General features: G+C 33.4%; 1 protein-coding gene across 1 annotated transcript; it reads right to left on the reverse strand.

Moving 5' to 3' along the window:
• Positions 1–12561: 12561 nt before the first annotated feature.
• Positions 12562–17876, reverse strand: LOC145623682 (MACPF domain-containing protein CAD1-like). Its single transcript, XM_081676535.1, has 7 exons — positions 17447–17876; positions 15458–15696; positions 15138–15333; positions 14959–15036; positions 14366–14549; positions 14100–14263; positions 12562–13426 (listed from the first exon to the last, which is right to left on the reverse strand). Exons 1-7 carry the CDS (start codon positions 17702–17704, stop codon positions 12797–12799), a joined length of 1749 nt encoding a protein of 582 aa, XP_081532661.1. The 5' UTR covers positions 17705–17876; the 3' UTR covers positions 12562–12796.
• Positions 17877–18996: the final 1120 nt, after the last annotated feature.

An 18996-nucleotide genomic window follows, 5' to 3' on the forward strand; every position in this document is an offset into this window, starting at 1 on the left:
AGAAACTCTCTACTAGAGAGAGAAAAAACCAAGATATCCTGAAATTTCACTTGGAGTGTCCAGGGAATTGGTATTTGGTAAAAAAGAGTATGTGTTTTTTGCTTATTGATTTTGAGGTACGTAATGTACGTTTATAGTGCATGCTTTGTACTCTATGTAGTTTTCATATTGATGTTAGATTTTTTAATGAATAATGTATTTTGAATATTTGATACTCTGCAATATCGTATGGCAGCTTGATTTTCTCAATAGTACCCATGATGTTCTTGGTTTTCTCAAGTGTACGTACCATGTAAGATGCAATAAGATGGTGTGGTTCCGCTGCCTTTGTTATTAGGAACAATCTTAACACGTACTACCATTTTGCCATACACCACCCACATCACACATGAGTATGTAGTACCTTATCAATCCCAATCACCCCGTTCCAGTGTTCCATTTTTTGCACAGGTAAAACTAATTAAGGAAACACAAACCACAACATATATATATATATATATATATATATATATATATATATATATATATATATATATATATATATATATATATATATATATATATATATATATATATATATATATATATATATATATATATATATATATATATGGTCGGGATCCGGTGAGAACCACCCTTTATGTGAGAACCCACACCTTATGTGAGAACAAATCTCAGCCGCTATATTAGATGAAATCCAACCGCTGAGATTATAAGCCTGCCTAACAAACTAACTTTCAGCATCTAATTTATCTCTCTCCTCTATTCTGTCTGCAAATCAAAGCTCATCAATGGCGATTTACTTATCAATGGCGATTCACTGAGTATGCTCTTCTTTCGGAAAATTTCAACGGTTTCTTTCTGCAATTTTCAACGGGTTCTTTTTGCAAATTTCAACGGTCGCAATTTCATCCATCATTGAGGTTTGTTCGTAATTTTAGTTTTGAATTGCATGTTAATCTGAATGTTCAAAATATTTTAATTTTACATCTCTGAAAATTTTGGAATTGCATGTTAATTTTCGAATTGAATTACATGTTAATTTTCGAATTACATTAATCGAATTGAATGTTTAATTGCATCAATTATTTGATTAAATTGAATCAATTATTTAGGTTTGATTAATTTGATAGAGATTTTAATAATATCAGATTAAACTTGATAGTGATTGAATCAATTATTTATGTTGTTAGTAGGTATTTATTTTCAATTGAATGCTGCTATTATGTTCTTATTTTCAATCAAATTCAAAATGAGCAAATAAATGAAAATGAGCAAACCTAAATATGTATAATAGAACATTTAAAATGAGGTAACTACAATTAAAATGAGCAAATATTAATGACATTCATAAGTAATTCAAGGATCTATAAGTACTCAGTGTTTCGGGTAAAAACACTACGTATACAGAATTGTGTATGTATGTGTGTGTGTGTGTGTGTGTGTGTGTGTGTGTGTGTGTGTGTGTGTGTGTGTGTGTGTGTGTGTGAGTGAGTGTAACAGTGTGTCTGTGTGTGAGTGTGAGTGTGAGTGTGATTGAGTGTAAGAGTTTATATATGTGGGCATTGAATTGCATGTTTATTTGACAAATGAGCAAACCTATCCCCCCTGCCCCCTCTTCTTTCTGCTTGCAATTCTGATTTCAGAAACTGATTTCAGTTCTAATTATAGATTATGAAATTATTGTGTGTGTGTGTGTGTGTGTGTGTGTGTGTGTGTGTGTGTGTGTGAGTGTGTGTGTGTGTGTGTGTGTGTGTGTAAGTGTGTATCTATGTCTGTGTGTGTGTAAATTTGTTTAAGAATCTGATTTCAGTTCTAATTATTGAGAGTGTATGTGTGTGTGTGTGTTTAAGTGTGTTTAAAAAGGTGCATATTCACAAATGATGAGCAACAACGAACAAGTTGAGAGTCAATCAAGTACCATCACAAATGTGCCAACTACTCCTACAATAATAGTTTCTCCTAAAGTAGCACATTTGATCACTCTTGGAGGAACAAAAGAATGGCATCCAATATGCCCCAATGAGTTGAAACCAGCTATAGGGATGAAGTTTAATAATCTTGAAGAGGGCCTTGAATTTTATAAAGGCTATGCATTTGCTTCTGGTTTCAATACAAGGAAGTCTACAACTAAAAGACAAAGAAGAAGCAAAGAATTGAAATATCAGTATATCTTGTGCAGTAAGGAAGGATACAAAGAGAAAAGAAAGACTACTGTAGAAAAAGATTTAAATAACAAGGAAGGGGAAAACAGTGAAGAAAAAGCTTCAATCAAAAGGAAGAGACTCGTTACTCGTGTTGGGTGCAAGGCACATATTGTCCTAAAGCATTGTGATGATAACACATTCATAGTGACAAAATTCCATGAGGGGCATACTCATGCACTTTATACACCTAGCTGCAATCTATTCCAAAAAGAAGCAAGGAAAATGAACATTTTACACAAAAAAATAATTGTGAATAATTCTAAGGTAACACTTTCAAATTCTCTTATGTTTCATGAATTCTATGTATGTTCTAATAAAAGTTGTTTGCTCATTTGACAAATGAGCAAATAATTTTTTGCTCATTTGCCAAATGAGCATTGAATTGTTTCATGAATTCTCTTATGTTTCAAATTCTCTTATGTTTCATGAATTTTCTGTATGTTCTAATAAAAGTTGTTTGCTCATTTGACAAATGGGCAAATATTTTTTTTTCTCATTTGACAAATGAGCATTGAATTGTTTGCTCATTTTAAAAATGAGCATTGAATTATTTGCTCATGTGACAAACTGTTTTGTTCTTTAAATAGGTGAATATTGGTCCCGTTACAACTTTTCGAATGATGAAGGAAATTGTTGGAGGATATGAAAACATTGGTACATCTAAGGAAGATTTCAAAAAATTTCATAGAGATTTAAAAGCATACTTTCAAGGATGTGATGCTCAAATGTTCGTGGATAACTTTACCAACAAAAAGCTAATGTGGAGCGCTTTTTTCTTTGATTTTGAGATGGATGAAGATTATTGCATTTGTAGAGCATTGTGGGCAGACCCCCTTTGTAAAAAGAGTTATGCTCTATTTGGTGATATGGTATCCTTTGATACCACATACCAAACCAATAGGTAATTCATTTATGTGTTATTACTAGCTATGGCTAAAATTAATGACTTTGTTTTAAATAAAATTAGTTTAATTGCTCATTACTTCTATGTGAAAATTGAATATCCCCATAAGTCTAATATCCTTTGATAAGAGTATGTATATGGGCATTGAATTGCATGTTCATTTGACAAATGAGCATTGAATTATTTGCTTATTTGACAAATGAGCATTGAATTGTTTGCTCATTTCACAAATGAACATTGAGTTATTTGCTCATATGACAAATGAGCATTCAATTATTTGCACATTTGACTAAAGAGCAAAGAATTGTTTGCTTATTTCACAAATAAGCATTGAGTTATTTTCTCATTTGACAAATGAGCAATCGATTATTTGATAATTTTTCAAATGAGTATTAAATTATTTGCTCATTTAAACTTTATTTTGTATGTGTAAACAGGTACAACATGGTGTTTACTCCATTTATAGGGGTTGACCATCATAAGAATTGCATTAATTTTGCTGCTGGTTTCATATAGCAAAGGAAGATATCGTGTCATTTGAATGGATATTCAGATCATTCCTCAAGGCAATGGGTGGGAGTGAACCTAATTGTATGATCACAGATCAGGATCCAGCAATGAAAATTGCTGTTAGAAGTGTGTTTAAGAAGACTGAACATCGGTTCTGTATGTGGCACATAATGAAAAAGTTACCAGATAAGGTGGAGAAATCAATCATGCAAGAAGAAACTGGTTTCCTAAAAAAATTATGTGCTTGCGTTTGGCACCTTGAAATTGAACCCGCTGAGTTTGAAGAAAGGTGGAACAAGGTGATGATTGAATACCACTTGGAACAACATGAGTGGTTAGGTTATATGAACAAGATAAGAGACAAGTGGATTCCGGCCTATTTCAGAGATGTGTTCCTTGGAGGAATAATGCGTACAACATCAAGATCCGAAAGTGAAAACAACTTTTTCTGCTCCTTTATCAATCCTCATGTGTCACTTGTTGAGTTTTACTTGAGATATGAAGCTGCAATTGATGCCCAGAGACACACTCAAGGTCAGAATGATAATGATTCAAAGCACAAATATCCTGAGTGCAAAACACCACTAGGGATAGAAAAGCATGCCTCACATTTATATACTAACTCTGTCTTTTATGAATTTCAATACGAGGTTGAAATTGCTTTTTTTTCTTGTGGTGTTGATGAATTGAAGAAAGAAAATGAATTGGAAGTTGCAACAGTAAGTGAAGGAAATCGGACTAGAACATTTGATGTTGTGTTTAATCCAACTAACTATGACACCACATGTTCTTGTAAGCTATTTTATAGGCAAGGAATTCCATGTAGACATATGATTTGGGTTTGGAAAGCAAAAAGGTTTGAAACCATTCCCGAGCAGTATATGCTACACAGGTGGACTACTATGGCATTAAAGAAACCAATTTTTGACTTGGGAGGAAACCTGTTGGAGCAATGTGCTAATATAACAGACAAGAAACAATTGTTAAATGATTTATGGTCAGAGATACACACTTGTGTAAGTTTGGCAGAAGGCAAAGATAAAGATATTCAAGACCTTGTGATAAATCTTCAAGGAATAAGAAAGGATTTGGAAGCAAAGAGGATTTCAAGAAATAATGAAACAACAGCTGGAAGTGCAAAAAACAAAGAGCAAGACATTGAGCTATTGATTGGAGCTAGTGTGCCAACTGAAATAATTGTCAAACCTCCTAAAGTTTCTAAGAATAAAGGGACTGGAGTTCATGTATCAAATGAAGAGACTTCAAAAAAGAAAGCGATTGAGATTGATGTGTCAAATGTTGAAACAAGAGGTAGAAGTGCAAAAAGGCTTACGGAAGAAAAAGAAAAGGATGTAGAACAAAACCAAAAAAAGAAGAGATTATGTAGAGGTTGTGGTGAATTGAGTCATCATGATATTAGAAATTGTCAAAAAAAAGTGTAATGGTACTTTTATATACATATAAGATTTTGTTGAATTTTTATATTTAATAATATATTATTAATTTTGTACTTATCATAGTTTAATGCTTTGCAATATTGTTGAATTGAAAATAGAACATATTCAAATGAGTGACTAAATATTTTTTCATTTCTCAAATGAGCAATAATTCCTTGCTCATTTATCAAATGAGCAAATAGTTAACTACTCATTTTGTCAAATGAGCAAATAATTATTTGCTCATTTGGCAAGAGAGCAAATTAGCTATTATATGAACTTGGAACAATTGCACTCCTGTTTCATCTCCCAGTCCAAAATCAGCTCTCCTCGGGTCAAATGAGAAAACATTATCTTTTCTCAATCATCAAATGAGCAAGTAATTCCTTGCTCATTTAGCAAATAACAAAAAGGTAAAAGCTCATTTCTTAAATGAGCAAAAATAGTTGCTCATTTGTGAAATGAGCAAACATTTCTTCACTCATTTATCAAATGAGCAAGAAATTCTTTGAACATTTATCAAATGAGCAAGAATTCATTGATCTATCATTTAATGAGCAAACATCTGTTTGCTCATTTAACAAATGAACGAATATTTCAAATGAACACTGGCTGTATATAACAAGGTATGTGAAGTAATAACAAATAAAAGATTGAATTTTAATTCAAATATAATCATCACTATAGTAAAAAAGGGTAGGCTTCTGTTGGTAAAATCTGTTTATAAATCAGTTTTACATCATTCAAAGACTACTTAAAAGTAGATAAAATCTTAATTTACCCAATTCCCTAAACCAAAAAAGACAAATCATCACTACTAACTATTTAATTCCCTAACATTCAGCTTTCTTCAGTCTTTTGCTCTTTCTTCCTTGAACTTTTTCTTCTTCAGGCTCTTCTTTTTCAGCATTTTCATCTTTGTCAGCAACAAAACTTTACTTTGCCTTTCCTTCTTCTGAGCAATTTCTTTAACAGATTGAATAGTGTTCACTTCACTTGTAATTATTCCCAGGATGTACTTTTCACGAAGTTTAGCCAAGATTATCAGCTGCAAAACAAATAACATAATCAAATCCTATACAATTTAGGAGATTTCAATAACATGAGCAAACATGTAAAAGTAACAGCACAAGTTGCAGTTGTAACTTGTAAGGCAATGGCCTACGGTATTGCTAGATTAATGGACCATAGACCTCAAAATTAAAGTAAACATTTTATAGGAATCCTTACTCATTTATGAAATGAACAAGTAAATCCTTGCTCATTTGTCAAATGAGCAAACATTTCTTTGCTCATTTGATAAATGAGCAAGTAATTTCTTGCTCATTTAGAAAATAATCAAAAAGTTAATTGCTCATTTCTTAAATGAGCAAAGAATTAGTTGCTCATTTGTGAAATGAGCAAACATTTCTTTGTTCATTTATGAAATGAACAAGTAAATCCTTGCTCATTTGTCAAATGAGCAAACATTTCTTTGCTCATTTGATAAATGAGCAAGTAATTTTTTGCTCATTTAGCAAATAATCAAAAAGTTAATTGCTCATTTCTTAAATGAGCAAAGAATTAGTTGCTCATTTGTGAAATGAGCAAACATTTCTTTGTTCATTTATGAAATGAACAAGTAAGCAAATAGGTCAAAACATCTTATTATTAATGAGACTAATCTGAAAGACTTACATTATTTTTCTTCAAACTAGGATCCCACTTTGCAATTCATTGCTGGATTTCATCTCCACTACATTAATCATCTGTTTTTCTTTCTTTAATGTGTCCTTTAAAACCATTTTTCCTTTTTCATTAGAAGATCCTGTCTTGAAACTCATTCCTTTATATTGTGGTTGTGTAGAACGACCAACAACTCCTAATTGTGCTGGCCCTGCTGCATCTTCGTCACCACCAACAACTCCTAACTGTGATGCCCCTGCTGCATCTTGGTCACCGCCAACTCTTAACTGTGCTGCCCCTGCTGCATCTTCGTCACCACCAATAACTCTTAACTGTCCTGCCCCTGCTGCATCTTGCTCACCAACATTAACAGCAAAATCTGTCTCAACAGATGTCCTGCTCAACAAAATAGGTATCCTTAATGTCAAATGAGCAAATACTTAGCTACTAATTTAACAAAATGAACAAAAACTTAAATGCTCATTTCTCAAATGAGCAAATAGTTAATTGCTCATTTCTCAAATGAGCAAATAGTTAAATGCTCATTTGTCAAATGAGCAAATACTTAGTGCTAAAATGAACAGCAAAACATAAAATGAACAAGTTATCAACTACTTTCAAAGTTGTGAAGAAGTTAGAGAACTTGTTTTTAAACTCAAATTCTTTCTCACTGATATCTACTTTAAGACCTGATGTGCAACATAATGAAATAACTTCTAGGCTTCTGAAGTGAAAAGCCGAACAGTAAAACGCCTTCAAACTATCAACTTCTTGGCTTCTGATGTGAAAAGTCGAACTAAGTACACGACGAAGTTGGTAGCTTTGTGGTGACGATAGTAATAACATTGCACAGGGAATTTTGATTGTGAGAATTTCTAAGACAAACAAAAGAGATGAGAGCCCTATACTCCCATCTTAAACTGTTTTTTTTTCCTATTTGCTTTCACATACAAGTATTAACCTGTGGCAGTTTTAGATGTATTGAAAATTACTTCCCAACATAATCTACAACTTTTTATTGCTTGTAACTGTCAATTAAAAAGCTAATATTTCATAAATGAACAACAAAACATAAAATGAACAAGTTATCAACTAATATACAAGAACTCCCATACAAGTAATACAACTCATCAACTAATCTACAACAACAACAAAAATAATAATAACTCAAATAATAAAAATAAAATGAGCAGAAACACATACATTGTATTTTCTTGAGGAACATTTGCAGAATCAATAGCAATTACTTCTAGGTTTCCAAAAAAACAAAGAAAATGTAAGATAATTACTCATATGAAGCAAAATTAAAACTAAAATCAATTAATAATTACTCAAATAAAGCTATAATCAAACAAATAATAAGATAAAACTAGAAAATAAAACATAATTGAGAACTAAAGTAAACCGAAAATCAAATTAAAATACACAAAATAATTAAAATACCTAAAATCAAGCTAAAATCAACATAATAGCACAAATTATCAGTGATTTCTAGGTTTCCAAAAAAAACTGGACAATAACGAAAATAAGAAAAATCAACTTGATAACTACTCAAAAAAACGAAAATAAAACTAAAATCAATGAAAAAACAAAGTAAAACATTATCGACACAAATTGATAAACAATGTGAGCTGAAATCAGCGAAAATCAAACGAAAATCAACAAATGTAACTGAATGTGACCTAAAATTAATTGAAAAACACGAAAATATAAACAATAAACTCACCTTGACAAAGAATTGATGAAGATTGGAGTAGTGATGAAAAATCAGAGAGAATAGCAGAGAGAAAGAGAGTAGAAAATAGAGAAATTGTGAGGAGAGAGAAAATAGCGCGTGAAAGAGAAAGGAGGAGAGAGAAAAAACGCAGGGGTTTTGTTTGACCGGGATTTAATTGTGGCCGTTGGATGTAATTGATCCAACGGTTATAATTAGTCCTCACATATAATAGGGTTCTCACATAAGGGATGTGGTCTCATATGATCCCATTTCTATATATATATATATATATATATATATATATATATATATAACAATGATTAGAAATTGTAACACTTATTCTACTTTAATAGAATGTCAACTAATTTTGCACAAATGCAAGAAATGACCCTTTAACATAAGGATCTAGGTTAAAGAATTTGAAGAATTTTGTTTCATAAAACTTTAGGTAACAATAATCAATTGAACATGAAAACCACAATTATAAAATTCATAAATTGCTACTACATTTTTTTTTATTTTTTTTTATTTTTTTTTGAGGGAATTGTACTACGGGTCTGTTTACTTCAGCTTAATTTTAGTTTAGTTTACCTCCAATCAGTTCAATTCAGCTCTAATCAGTTCAGTTCAGTTCAGTTCAAGTCCTAATTTCCTTCTCTCATAAAATATTCATTTCAGATCTATTCAGTTCAATTCAACCCGGCCAGTTCAGTAAATATGAATAGACCCTCATTAAGCAAGCATGTATAATATAAACAATTAACAAAGGGAAATGATTATACCCTTATTATTGCTCTTTTTAATTTTCTTTCTTCTTAGTCAATTGACTTGGTAGGATATTTGCTCTCTATTATATTGTGTTGTCTCACTTTTCTCTCTCTCTCTCTCTCTTTTTTACTAGTTAGCTAAGATGAAGCTATCTTATAGTAGTAGAGTTTAGAAAAGAGGTTGCAATTCTAAAGGAAAGTTAGAAATTCAACACAATTGAAGGAAATTTTTCAAGGGATTTATGATATTATAATACTAGGTTAATCCCGTGCGATGCACGGTTTTATAATAAGAATTGAATTTTATACTTTTAACACATATTGATATAAAATAACTACTTCCTCCGTTTTCCTAATTAATTTTTGATTAAATAATATACAATTCCCAAAAGTGCATAATTTGCACATTTAATTAGGAAATTTCAATTAAATTATATTATTAACTATTGTTAACAAATCATAAATAACTTCTGTCAAAAAAAAAAAAAAAAAAAAAAAAAAAACAAATCATAAATACCATAATAACATAATATCTATAGAAAACCAAAAATTTTAAAATTCAAATGAAATTTAATTTTCAAATCAATGTTAAATAGGGTAGCTTGTAAAGGAAAAATATGACATCATCCATGTATTTTGGAGGGAAAAAATAAAATAAGAAACTAACACGTAGGCAGGGATGACATCGGCGGTTGTTACTTTAGTATATATAATATAGATAGATAGATATAGATAGATACAGTAATACTACAAATTTGGAATTTAGTTAGACCTTAGAACGGTATATAGGGAAACTTAGAACATGTAGTTGAACACAGATGAAGTATAAATGGATAATTATTTCGTCAAGAAAGAAAGGGATAATTATAAAGAATATGGACGCTTTATTGTACATATTACAAAGAGCAGAAATTAGCTTGAAATAAAGGTACATGTTAAGTGTCTTCAAAAAAAAAAAAAAAAAAAAAAAAAAAAAAAAAAAAAAAATAGTACATGTTAAGTCAAATGCTACTTACGTAGTAAATGTATAGCATAGTTCAATTTATTTTATTTTAGAATTCATTTTCCTTTGATAAATTATTATTCAATTTATAAATAAATATCACTAAAGTAGCAACCGCTGACATTGATATTGTTTACGTGACAACTTTATAAGAAAAATTTTCCCGCCTAAATAAAATCTGATTTTTACTTTGAGCACTTATTTAGTATATTAAGTAGGTTTTGAATATTTTTGATACTAAGTCTATAATGACAACCTCTTGATAAGGATTGACTTTAGTAATGTATATATTCTTTCATAACTTCCTCGTAGAATTACTGTAGACGGTCTGTAGTTGTCAATATCATATACTCTTGTAATCACTATGCTGCTCATAATCAATGCAAATCATCATCAATAATAACTTCCCTCAATATATTCTGTCCGATCCATTCTCTATATGCATAGTACTCGTATCATATTCCTTGATTCCTAAAGACTCACATAAATAAAATAAAATGAAATAAAAAAAACTGATTAAGAATTATTTTAAAATCATTTACAAGTAAGTACATTGCAAATAGATGAGTAGAATTTTTGTGAAAACAGTGCCATGCACGAGCCTAACCAAGTTGATAAATAATTGGTTAATAAATAATTGTAACTCTTTATTAATATTTTAAGGGAAAAATTGAAAAAAATAATCCCACCTTTCGCCCATCTGTTCAAAATAATCCCACCTTTTCGAATTCCAGAAATAATCCCACCTTGTAACCCCATCTTCTCAAAATGATCCTTTTTACCCACAACCGTTTCAACAGGTAATTTTTATTTTTTTTTCAAATAAATAAAACAAAGGCAAAATAAAATTTAAAAAAAAGAAAAAAGAAAAAGAAAAAATCCCCTAACACCCTAACGCAGCCCCCCACCCACCATTGGCACCACCTGTCCCCCCATCGGCGACAGCTTAACCCTAGCCGTCGGCACCCCTGCCCCACCAATACCGGCGAACCCTTCCTTCCCCCTTCTCTTTCCCCGAAAACCATCTTAACCCAGCCTAACCACCTCAATCATTCGAACCCCAGCCTCTTCGAACCACCGCAAACACCACCCGAATTCCACCTCAAACACCACCTCAAAATAATCCCACCTCAAAATGATGCAGCGGCATCTGAATTGGTGGTCAGTTTGGGGCAGCAGTTAATTGTTGTTGTTGTTGTTGTTGTTAGCGAGTTGATGTTGTTGGTGAAGCTAAATTGGTGGGCTGAATTGTGTGGTTGTGTTGCTGGTGTCATGTGGTGGCGAGCAAGGTGGTTGGAGTTGGAGGGTGGTGCCGTTGTGATTGCGGGGCTGTGTGCGGTTGTGATTGCGGGGCATCGAAGTGTGTGGTTGTGTTGCTGGTGTCGTGTGGTTGGAGTTGGAGGGTGGTGCGGTTGTTGCGGGGCTGCTGAAACGGAGATTGGAAATGGAGGTAGGGGCGGCTTGGCGGTGGGAGGAGTCTAGTGGGTTTTCCGGTGGAGAGGAGATTGGGGTTGCCAGGTTCTGGTGGCTGGTGGCTGGTGGGCGGTGGGGATGTGGTGGCCAGGGAAGAAGGGTGGGTGGGTTTCTGATTTTTTTTTTTTTTTTTTTTTTTTTGTTTAATTATTTTTGTTTTTATTTTAAATTATTTAAAATTTAAGACCAATTAAAAGGTGACACGTGTCAAGTCACCTTCTAAAACAGGTTACTAATTTCATAAACCAGTAAAAGGATCATTTTGGGAAGATGGGGTTACAAGGTGGGATTATTTCTGGAATTCGAAAAGGTAGGATTATTTTGAGCAGATAGGCGAAAGGTGGGATTATTCTTTTCAATTTTTCCTATTTTAAGATGGACTGAAACTATTAAACATTTCAATAAAATTAACCCTATCAACTTTTTCTTAAATGTTGTGTCTATTAACAAGTGTTAATTATTACAGATCAAAAAGAGCATGGTCTATCTTACTTGTCATTTCTAAGATACACCCTCCGCTTTTGAATCAATTTAAATTTTTGAATAAAAAAATCTAAAGAAAAAAAAACAGAGGAAGTAAGCAAATATTTGCATGTATGAAAGAGTTTTTCATTCTTTATATATAATAAAAAAAAAAAAAAAAAAAAAAAAAAAAAAAAAAAAAAAAAAAAAAAGTTTTTGATAGGATTAACTAGTACACCCACATTGCCACATATTAGCAGTAATCATATTTCCGGTTTTGAAGCTCTCTGTTGCTTCTAAATAACAAGATACCTTAGTTGTGCCGGGCTCAACTATGGGGTTCAACAGCTAGCTGGATACACTGCATTCAGATAGCGAAAGAGAGAAAACGATTCAATGGCCAGGGAACTTGGGAGCTTTTAGGAAACTCGAACATCATTTTAAAGGTAAACTTATACAAGCAAAATTAGCATTATCTACAAACTTTACAATGGTAGCTGAATAGATAACTAACACCAAAATTGGAAAAAATGCACATTTATCAATCCCCCGATAGCCAGACAACAAATTACACAGCTACTTAAACCAATTCACTTGCATTTAACATCAAACTAGACGCCACAACTGCACAAAAACATGAAACTAAAAATCCTTAATAATTTAACAATGAATACTTCACTCTCAAAACAATCTTCCCTTTCTCAATACCCAGTTTTCCACCCGTTACCAACCAATGACCAGGGAGATCTTCTGGGCCCTTCGTCATTTCTGACATGTCAACGAATTTGACCAACTTGTTGCCGTTGACACTTTCTGATGAGCCTGAACTTGACACACCAGAAGTGCTTTCTGAACCACCCGATTTCTTGGGTTTTTCTGCTGGAGAATGATCCCACAATGACCTCCTTATGGTGCATTCTGGAAGCCTAGAGTAAAGGAGTTTCATGTACAAGACATTTCTTGATCCAAAATCCCACACTCCGAGCTGAGCTCCTGTGACAATGTGGACTCCAGAAAGCTGTCCAGCAAAAGTCTCAGGGCTCTCAATAGGAGCAGTACTCACATGAGAAAAGTTCTTCCATTTCACAGGTTCAAACCACCGACTATCCTGTTCCTCAGGTCCACGCCATTTGGGTGCACCAATTGCTACATGAGAGTCCCAATATGGAACCATGATTTTTGGGAGAGATGCCAGGTGCTGAAGATGAATACATAATCGGTTCTGCTTGGCTCCATCTAAAAATAATCTTAGTCCAGTTACAGGTTTACGCCCTACAGAAACCTGCATATATGAAATACAAAGACATGAGATGCAAACACAAAAACACAACATAAAGCACTGGAGGATACATTGAGTAGGCCAGTTTAAACTGGACCCAAACAAACTCCTCTTCTCCAAACAATATTTGGGTAGAGAGGAAATGCAACTTTTAGCTGTGATTTATGAACCAAAGCTAATGAGTGGAAAATAACAGTGTTCTCGTTATTTGTAGGACAATAAGAAACTTCGGGCAAAACTATCTCCTTTCAATGGATAAATAATTCTCAGTTTTCAGCCCCTTAACTCTTCATCTCACTCTCATTTAGATGATAAATTTAGTTTTAAAAAGAACTAGAAGGAAAGTGTACAAGATATCGGCAAAAAGATGAATTATAAAACTATACAAAAATATTTTTCCCGTGTTATAAAACCGGCTTCTATTGTCTAAGCTAAAAAAAATTAGGTCTGGAACATAAAACTTTGATATTATGGACCCATCAAACAGATTACACCAAATTGAACTTGAATAAAATGTCTTCCATGATCCAGGAAAGACTCAATGAAATCATTAGCCACCGACCAGTTCCAACATTTCCAAGGTTAAGGAAGAAGCAACACAGGCAAATAGTAGTCTTGATATAAATCTAGGCAAGCATATAAATATGCAGAAACATGTAAGTAAATGCAAAGTTACCTGCTCTTGGCTAACATAAAGCTTCTGCCCCATTAAACTAAACTGCAAAGATGGACACACAGGTTCCTTTCGTTGATGACCGGGATGTCTATCGTGCATAGGGGCCCATACCCGGGGTATTTGAAACTCCAAGAAATATCTTAACTCCTCAATCGGAGGTTTGTCTGCAAATATAGTTAATTACATGAATAATCTTGTAAACTGAAAAACCTAATTATTATATGTTCATGCTGCAACAGACTTCATCAAATACGGTGACAGCTTACATTCCAGATAGAGATTAATTGCTCGGCTGAGGTGTTCTTTTCTTGCTAAATCTTTAATCAGATCAGTTATCGGGACAAAGGCCATCTCAATGATATCTGGAGAAGAATGCACAGTCATAAGCCATTGTTTGTGACTTTGCTCCAGATCATCACCTCCCCTCCGCCTAAAAATGACAGTGATATCCTGCATGACCAGTTGAACGAAGGAATTAGGATGTAACAAAATATAGAGTATAAAACTCATGTCAGCACTCACAAAGACAAAAATAAGAACAAGGGAATTTTCAAATAGTACCCTGTGGACCGTATATCCTACAGTTTCAGAAAAACACCAAGTACCTATAAAGTAAATTTTAAGTCCCAAATTAAGGAGATAAAGCTACTCAAAATCACAATTTTTATTTACATTAAAAATTGGCCCCAAAGTAGCATTATTGTCTCAATTGTGATACTAAATCTCAGCCCTGGTATAAATTCCTATAGAAAATAAAGAAATAATAATAACAGAGGAACGTCGTGCTAATTTCCAGAGTAAGCTACATATGTTCCACAAACATATGGATTTCATTATAAGTAAGCATTGAAGTCCTTACTTCTTTTCCATTAAGAGATGGAACATTTGCCGGTTGCGGATATATTCCTTGGCTGTTGAACAAGCTTGAATCTCCAACCTGTAACAACAATCGGAAGAAAGCAAGCATGAGAACTGAGTCAAAATATGAAAGCTCACACTAATGGAGACAACCAATAGAAGAAACATTCTGAGACTAGCCTTATCCTTTACTCTAATTGGACCTGAACTTGTACGAGGGTCGGTTTGCATAAACCTCTGGTTTCCAATCTCTTGAACATAGTTCTTCATTTCCATGGCAGATAAAGGTGATGATTGATGCTGTTTAACATATATTACATCTTTACCACCGATGGTAATGGATGTAATAACATGTGTCCCAAAGTTTTCAATAAAACTGGTGGAAATAAAAATTAAAAAAAAAAAAGTTATTATAAGCAATAAGTGGCATCACAAATATAAAGTAATACAACCCAGTAATTTGTTTTAAAATACCACAGGAGTTCAGTGAACACTCATACCTAGCTAATGAAGGCGGATCCCATGAAGTAGGGATAGCCCTGATGACATTCTCCTGTAGAACCCATGAAGACTTAGCAAGCTGAAATTTGGCAAGTGGGATGACAAACCCTTCCACTGATAAGGATTTAGTGGATGTTGCATCAATGTGCTTCGAACCAGTAAAATTAAATGCAGAATTGAAACTTCCAAGAGGAATGTCAGCCATTAGCTCAGCTTTTTTATTAAAGTGCTTCACCATCTGATGCAATAGCCATGAGAGATGAATTAGAATGACAAAACAATTACATTGAGATAACATGCCACAAGCTGACAGGGGTGAAAAGGGGAACTCTCTGCAGAGCCAAACAGGGGAAACTTGTAAATGTAAACCTTTTTTTTTTCTTAAGAAATTCCCTACAGTTATAGGTATCTAGTAACAAAACTACCACTCCCAATACTATAGATTCCAAGAATCAAGGCTTCCAAGTAGAAAGTAGACAAGTCACAAACCAAGAAGATAAAGGTTTCATATAATCCTATACTATGTATTTTGATGTGACCCTAATATGGTCCAGATAACCAAAGCTACAATCAGATCAGCTACAGGTAGCAATGCAATCTTTCATGATCATTATCTAATGCCTTTAACTTAACAGTCAACCGAACACGACAATTTTTCAAACATTTAACTGATTCTGAGTCACGTCATCCTTTTCTTGACACCCTTGCAGACCAACATTACACCCCTTACTAAAAGTACGGTCAACTTTAATCTTGTCATCAAGCATTCATAATATTGCTCGACAATTCACATTTAAATTCAGTAAGTTTCATATGCATGGAACTCCAAAGCCAATGAATGTAACTTGATGGCATTTAGCAGAACTTTCCATGGTTGAGCAATCATTTCCCGTGTATCTGCAACAAACTACCACTTCTCATACTACAAAGAATTGCATAAGAATCAATTTTCTCTTAGATACATAAATATCATCCCTCACAAGCGTTACCTAGGTGTAAAGACACCCTCCAGCTTCCACTTCCCATTCCGATTCTTACCCCTTCCTTGCATATTGAGATGTCCTTCAGCTTCCTTAAATAGCCAAAGGGGAACAGTGAATCAGTGAATCTCCTGAATGTTACTGATCAAGCACTGCAAGGAGCTTAATAGTAAGCGGGAGATGCAAGATGAACTTTTCCTAGATAACGATCCACTTTACCAGTATCCCACTCTTCAGCTTCTGAACAGGAGAAGTTTTCCAGTCTCTCAAATTTCAGCCTTCGTTGATTGAAGTTCTAATGTCCAAAACTTCTTACAGGACCAACCATGAGTAGCATAAACTCTACATGCACAATGACGCAGTATGAATTACCATCCCACTTCAAGCAAATGCACCGTCTTATAAGCTCAATTTATACTTCCATTTACAACGGAACTGAGCTTGCGAGTAGCCTAACTCAATCATTCAACCCTTAGCTCAGGATTGAAAACACAAATAACAAATATTCCAACGACAATAGATGTTCATTGAACTAGAAAACGCAAGACGGAGAATGGATAGGATCCAACCTCTCAAGCCATACATAGAAATCATTATAATAAACTTTCTAAACCAAAACAGCAATAGCCTTTGATGTTTGATGATAATGACACAAAATTATAGGTAAAACCCAAAAATCCACATAAATGCTCTCTAATTAAGGTTACATAACACCTATAATACAACAATCATCACCAGAACAATAAAATTTGTAAAATTTCAGATAATAAGAAAAATAAAACCAATTTAGATGATCAACACTAATTATTTGCAATAACAACCAAATCCCACAAACCACAACAAGAAAAAAAAAAAACACACACACACACACAATGGATGTCAGCTCGCTTAGTTGGTAAAAGACTTGCCCAAGACCTAGGATCAAATCCCTATATATAAGAATAACAAAAAGAAACAAACATCTAAAATCGACTCCAATTGAAGAGTAGAGATATTATAGAGCATTACCTCATCATAAGAGCAAACACTAAAACTCTCCCGACCTTCGTGGAAGTGTTCAGTTTTGATAGACCTAGGAACATTAGGGATAATCATATGATTAGACAACCTTAAATCCCAAGTGGTTTCTTCATCAATTTGGAGAATCCTAGACCCAGCAGTTCCTTTGCAATACAACAACCTCGTATCAAAGTTCAAATCAAAACCTCTTCCTAAAGCTTCAATTGCATTAATAGCTGTATGCAAAGCTGCTTCATTTCCATCCATTTAAGCTTAAACCCAAAACCCCAAAAAAATTAAAATTTAAAAAATTAAGATGAAATCTGTCAAATTTAAAGGAAACCCAGAAAAATTAATGGGTCATATTGAATACCCAAAACCCTAATTAATTAGGGATTTTTGAAGAAACCCAGAAATTGGTAAGAAAATAAAGGGTAAATTCAAGTTTATCTCTGAGATAAATCTGTGAATATATCTCCTCTCACAACTTATTCATTTTCTTTTATTATTTAAATGATAAAATGAAAATAATAAAGTGGCACGGAGATCAATGCATAAAGTTGTGAGGAGAGATAAACTGAAATGTTAATCTCCGAGATTAACTGGGGCTCCCTCGAAAATAAAAGGGAAATTAGGTCCCAATCTCAAAACTTCAATTGGGTATTTGGTGCAGAAATTTCCTACGAAATTCATGACCAAATTCAAAGTAACCCAGTTTCAATTTCCAAGTAAAGAAGCTTTATAGTTGACCCTCTACAAAATTAAAATAAGACATTTTTCAAAAATGATACGGAGGAATTTCGATGAAAACTTGCTCAAAACCTGTTTCTCACTAATCTAGATCTTGAATCCCAATTCATTTGAAGCAAGTTTCTTTCTTTTTGTTTTGGTTTGTTTGTTTGATAGTTTTCTCTCTCTAAAATCTGGAAGAAGCTGTGCTGTGAAGTGTTTCTCTCTCCACGATTGTTGTTAAAGTTGTCCAAATTAAACATTGACTTGTCTAGTCCACTAAACTACCACTACTCCTACGATTGACTGACTGACTCACAGACTCAGTATTACTGTTACATTACTAACTTGTCCTAAACTCCTAAGATATCACTTGCTGTGCTATGTGGCTTTTGTCTTGTCATGTCATGTCGTGTTACGTTTGTGTTTGGTGTCTTACCAGTTTTTACTAATTTGTGCTAAAATAATGTAAATGTCTAGTTTTACGTGTTTAATAATGTTAATTTCGAGCGCAATGATGTCAATTTAGACACGCCAAATGAGATATTTATGTTAATTTTTGTCAATTTTGAACTCAATTTGTAAGATTAAAGACTAAAATGGCTCATAATATCTAAAAGGAGCAATTTTCGCGACAAACAGAATAGCACCACACATATATGTACATTTTTTGACACGTAAAACAAAACAGGCACGTGTTTTTTTTTTTTTAATATCGAGCTCAATTTGGCTCCTTAGGGTGAGTTTATTGCAAGTCTTGGAAGGAGTCTTGAGCCAGATTCTTGCAATAATGTATACAAAGACTACATGTAGTCTTGAGATGAGTTTTG

The sequence above is a fragment of the Chenopodium album genome, chromosome 3 (assembly GCF_948465745.1).
Source record: "Chenopodium album chromosome 3, dcCheAlbu1.1, whole genome shotgun sequence".
Taxonomy (NCBI): domain Eukaryota; kingdom Viridiplantae; phylum Streptophyta; class Magnoliopsida; order Caryophyllales; family Amaranthaceae; genus Chenopodium; species Chenopodium album.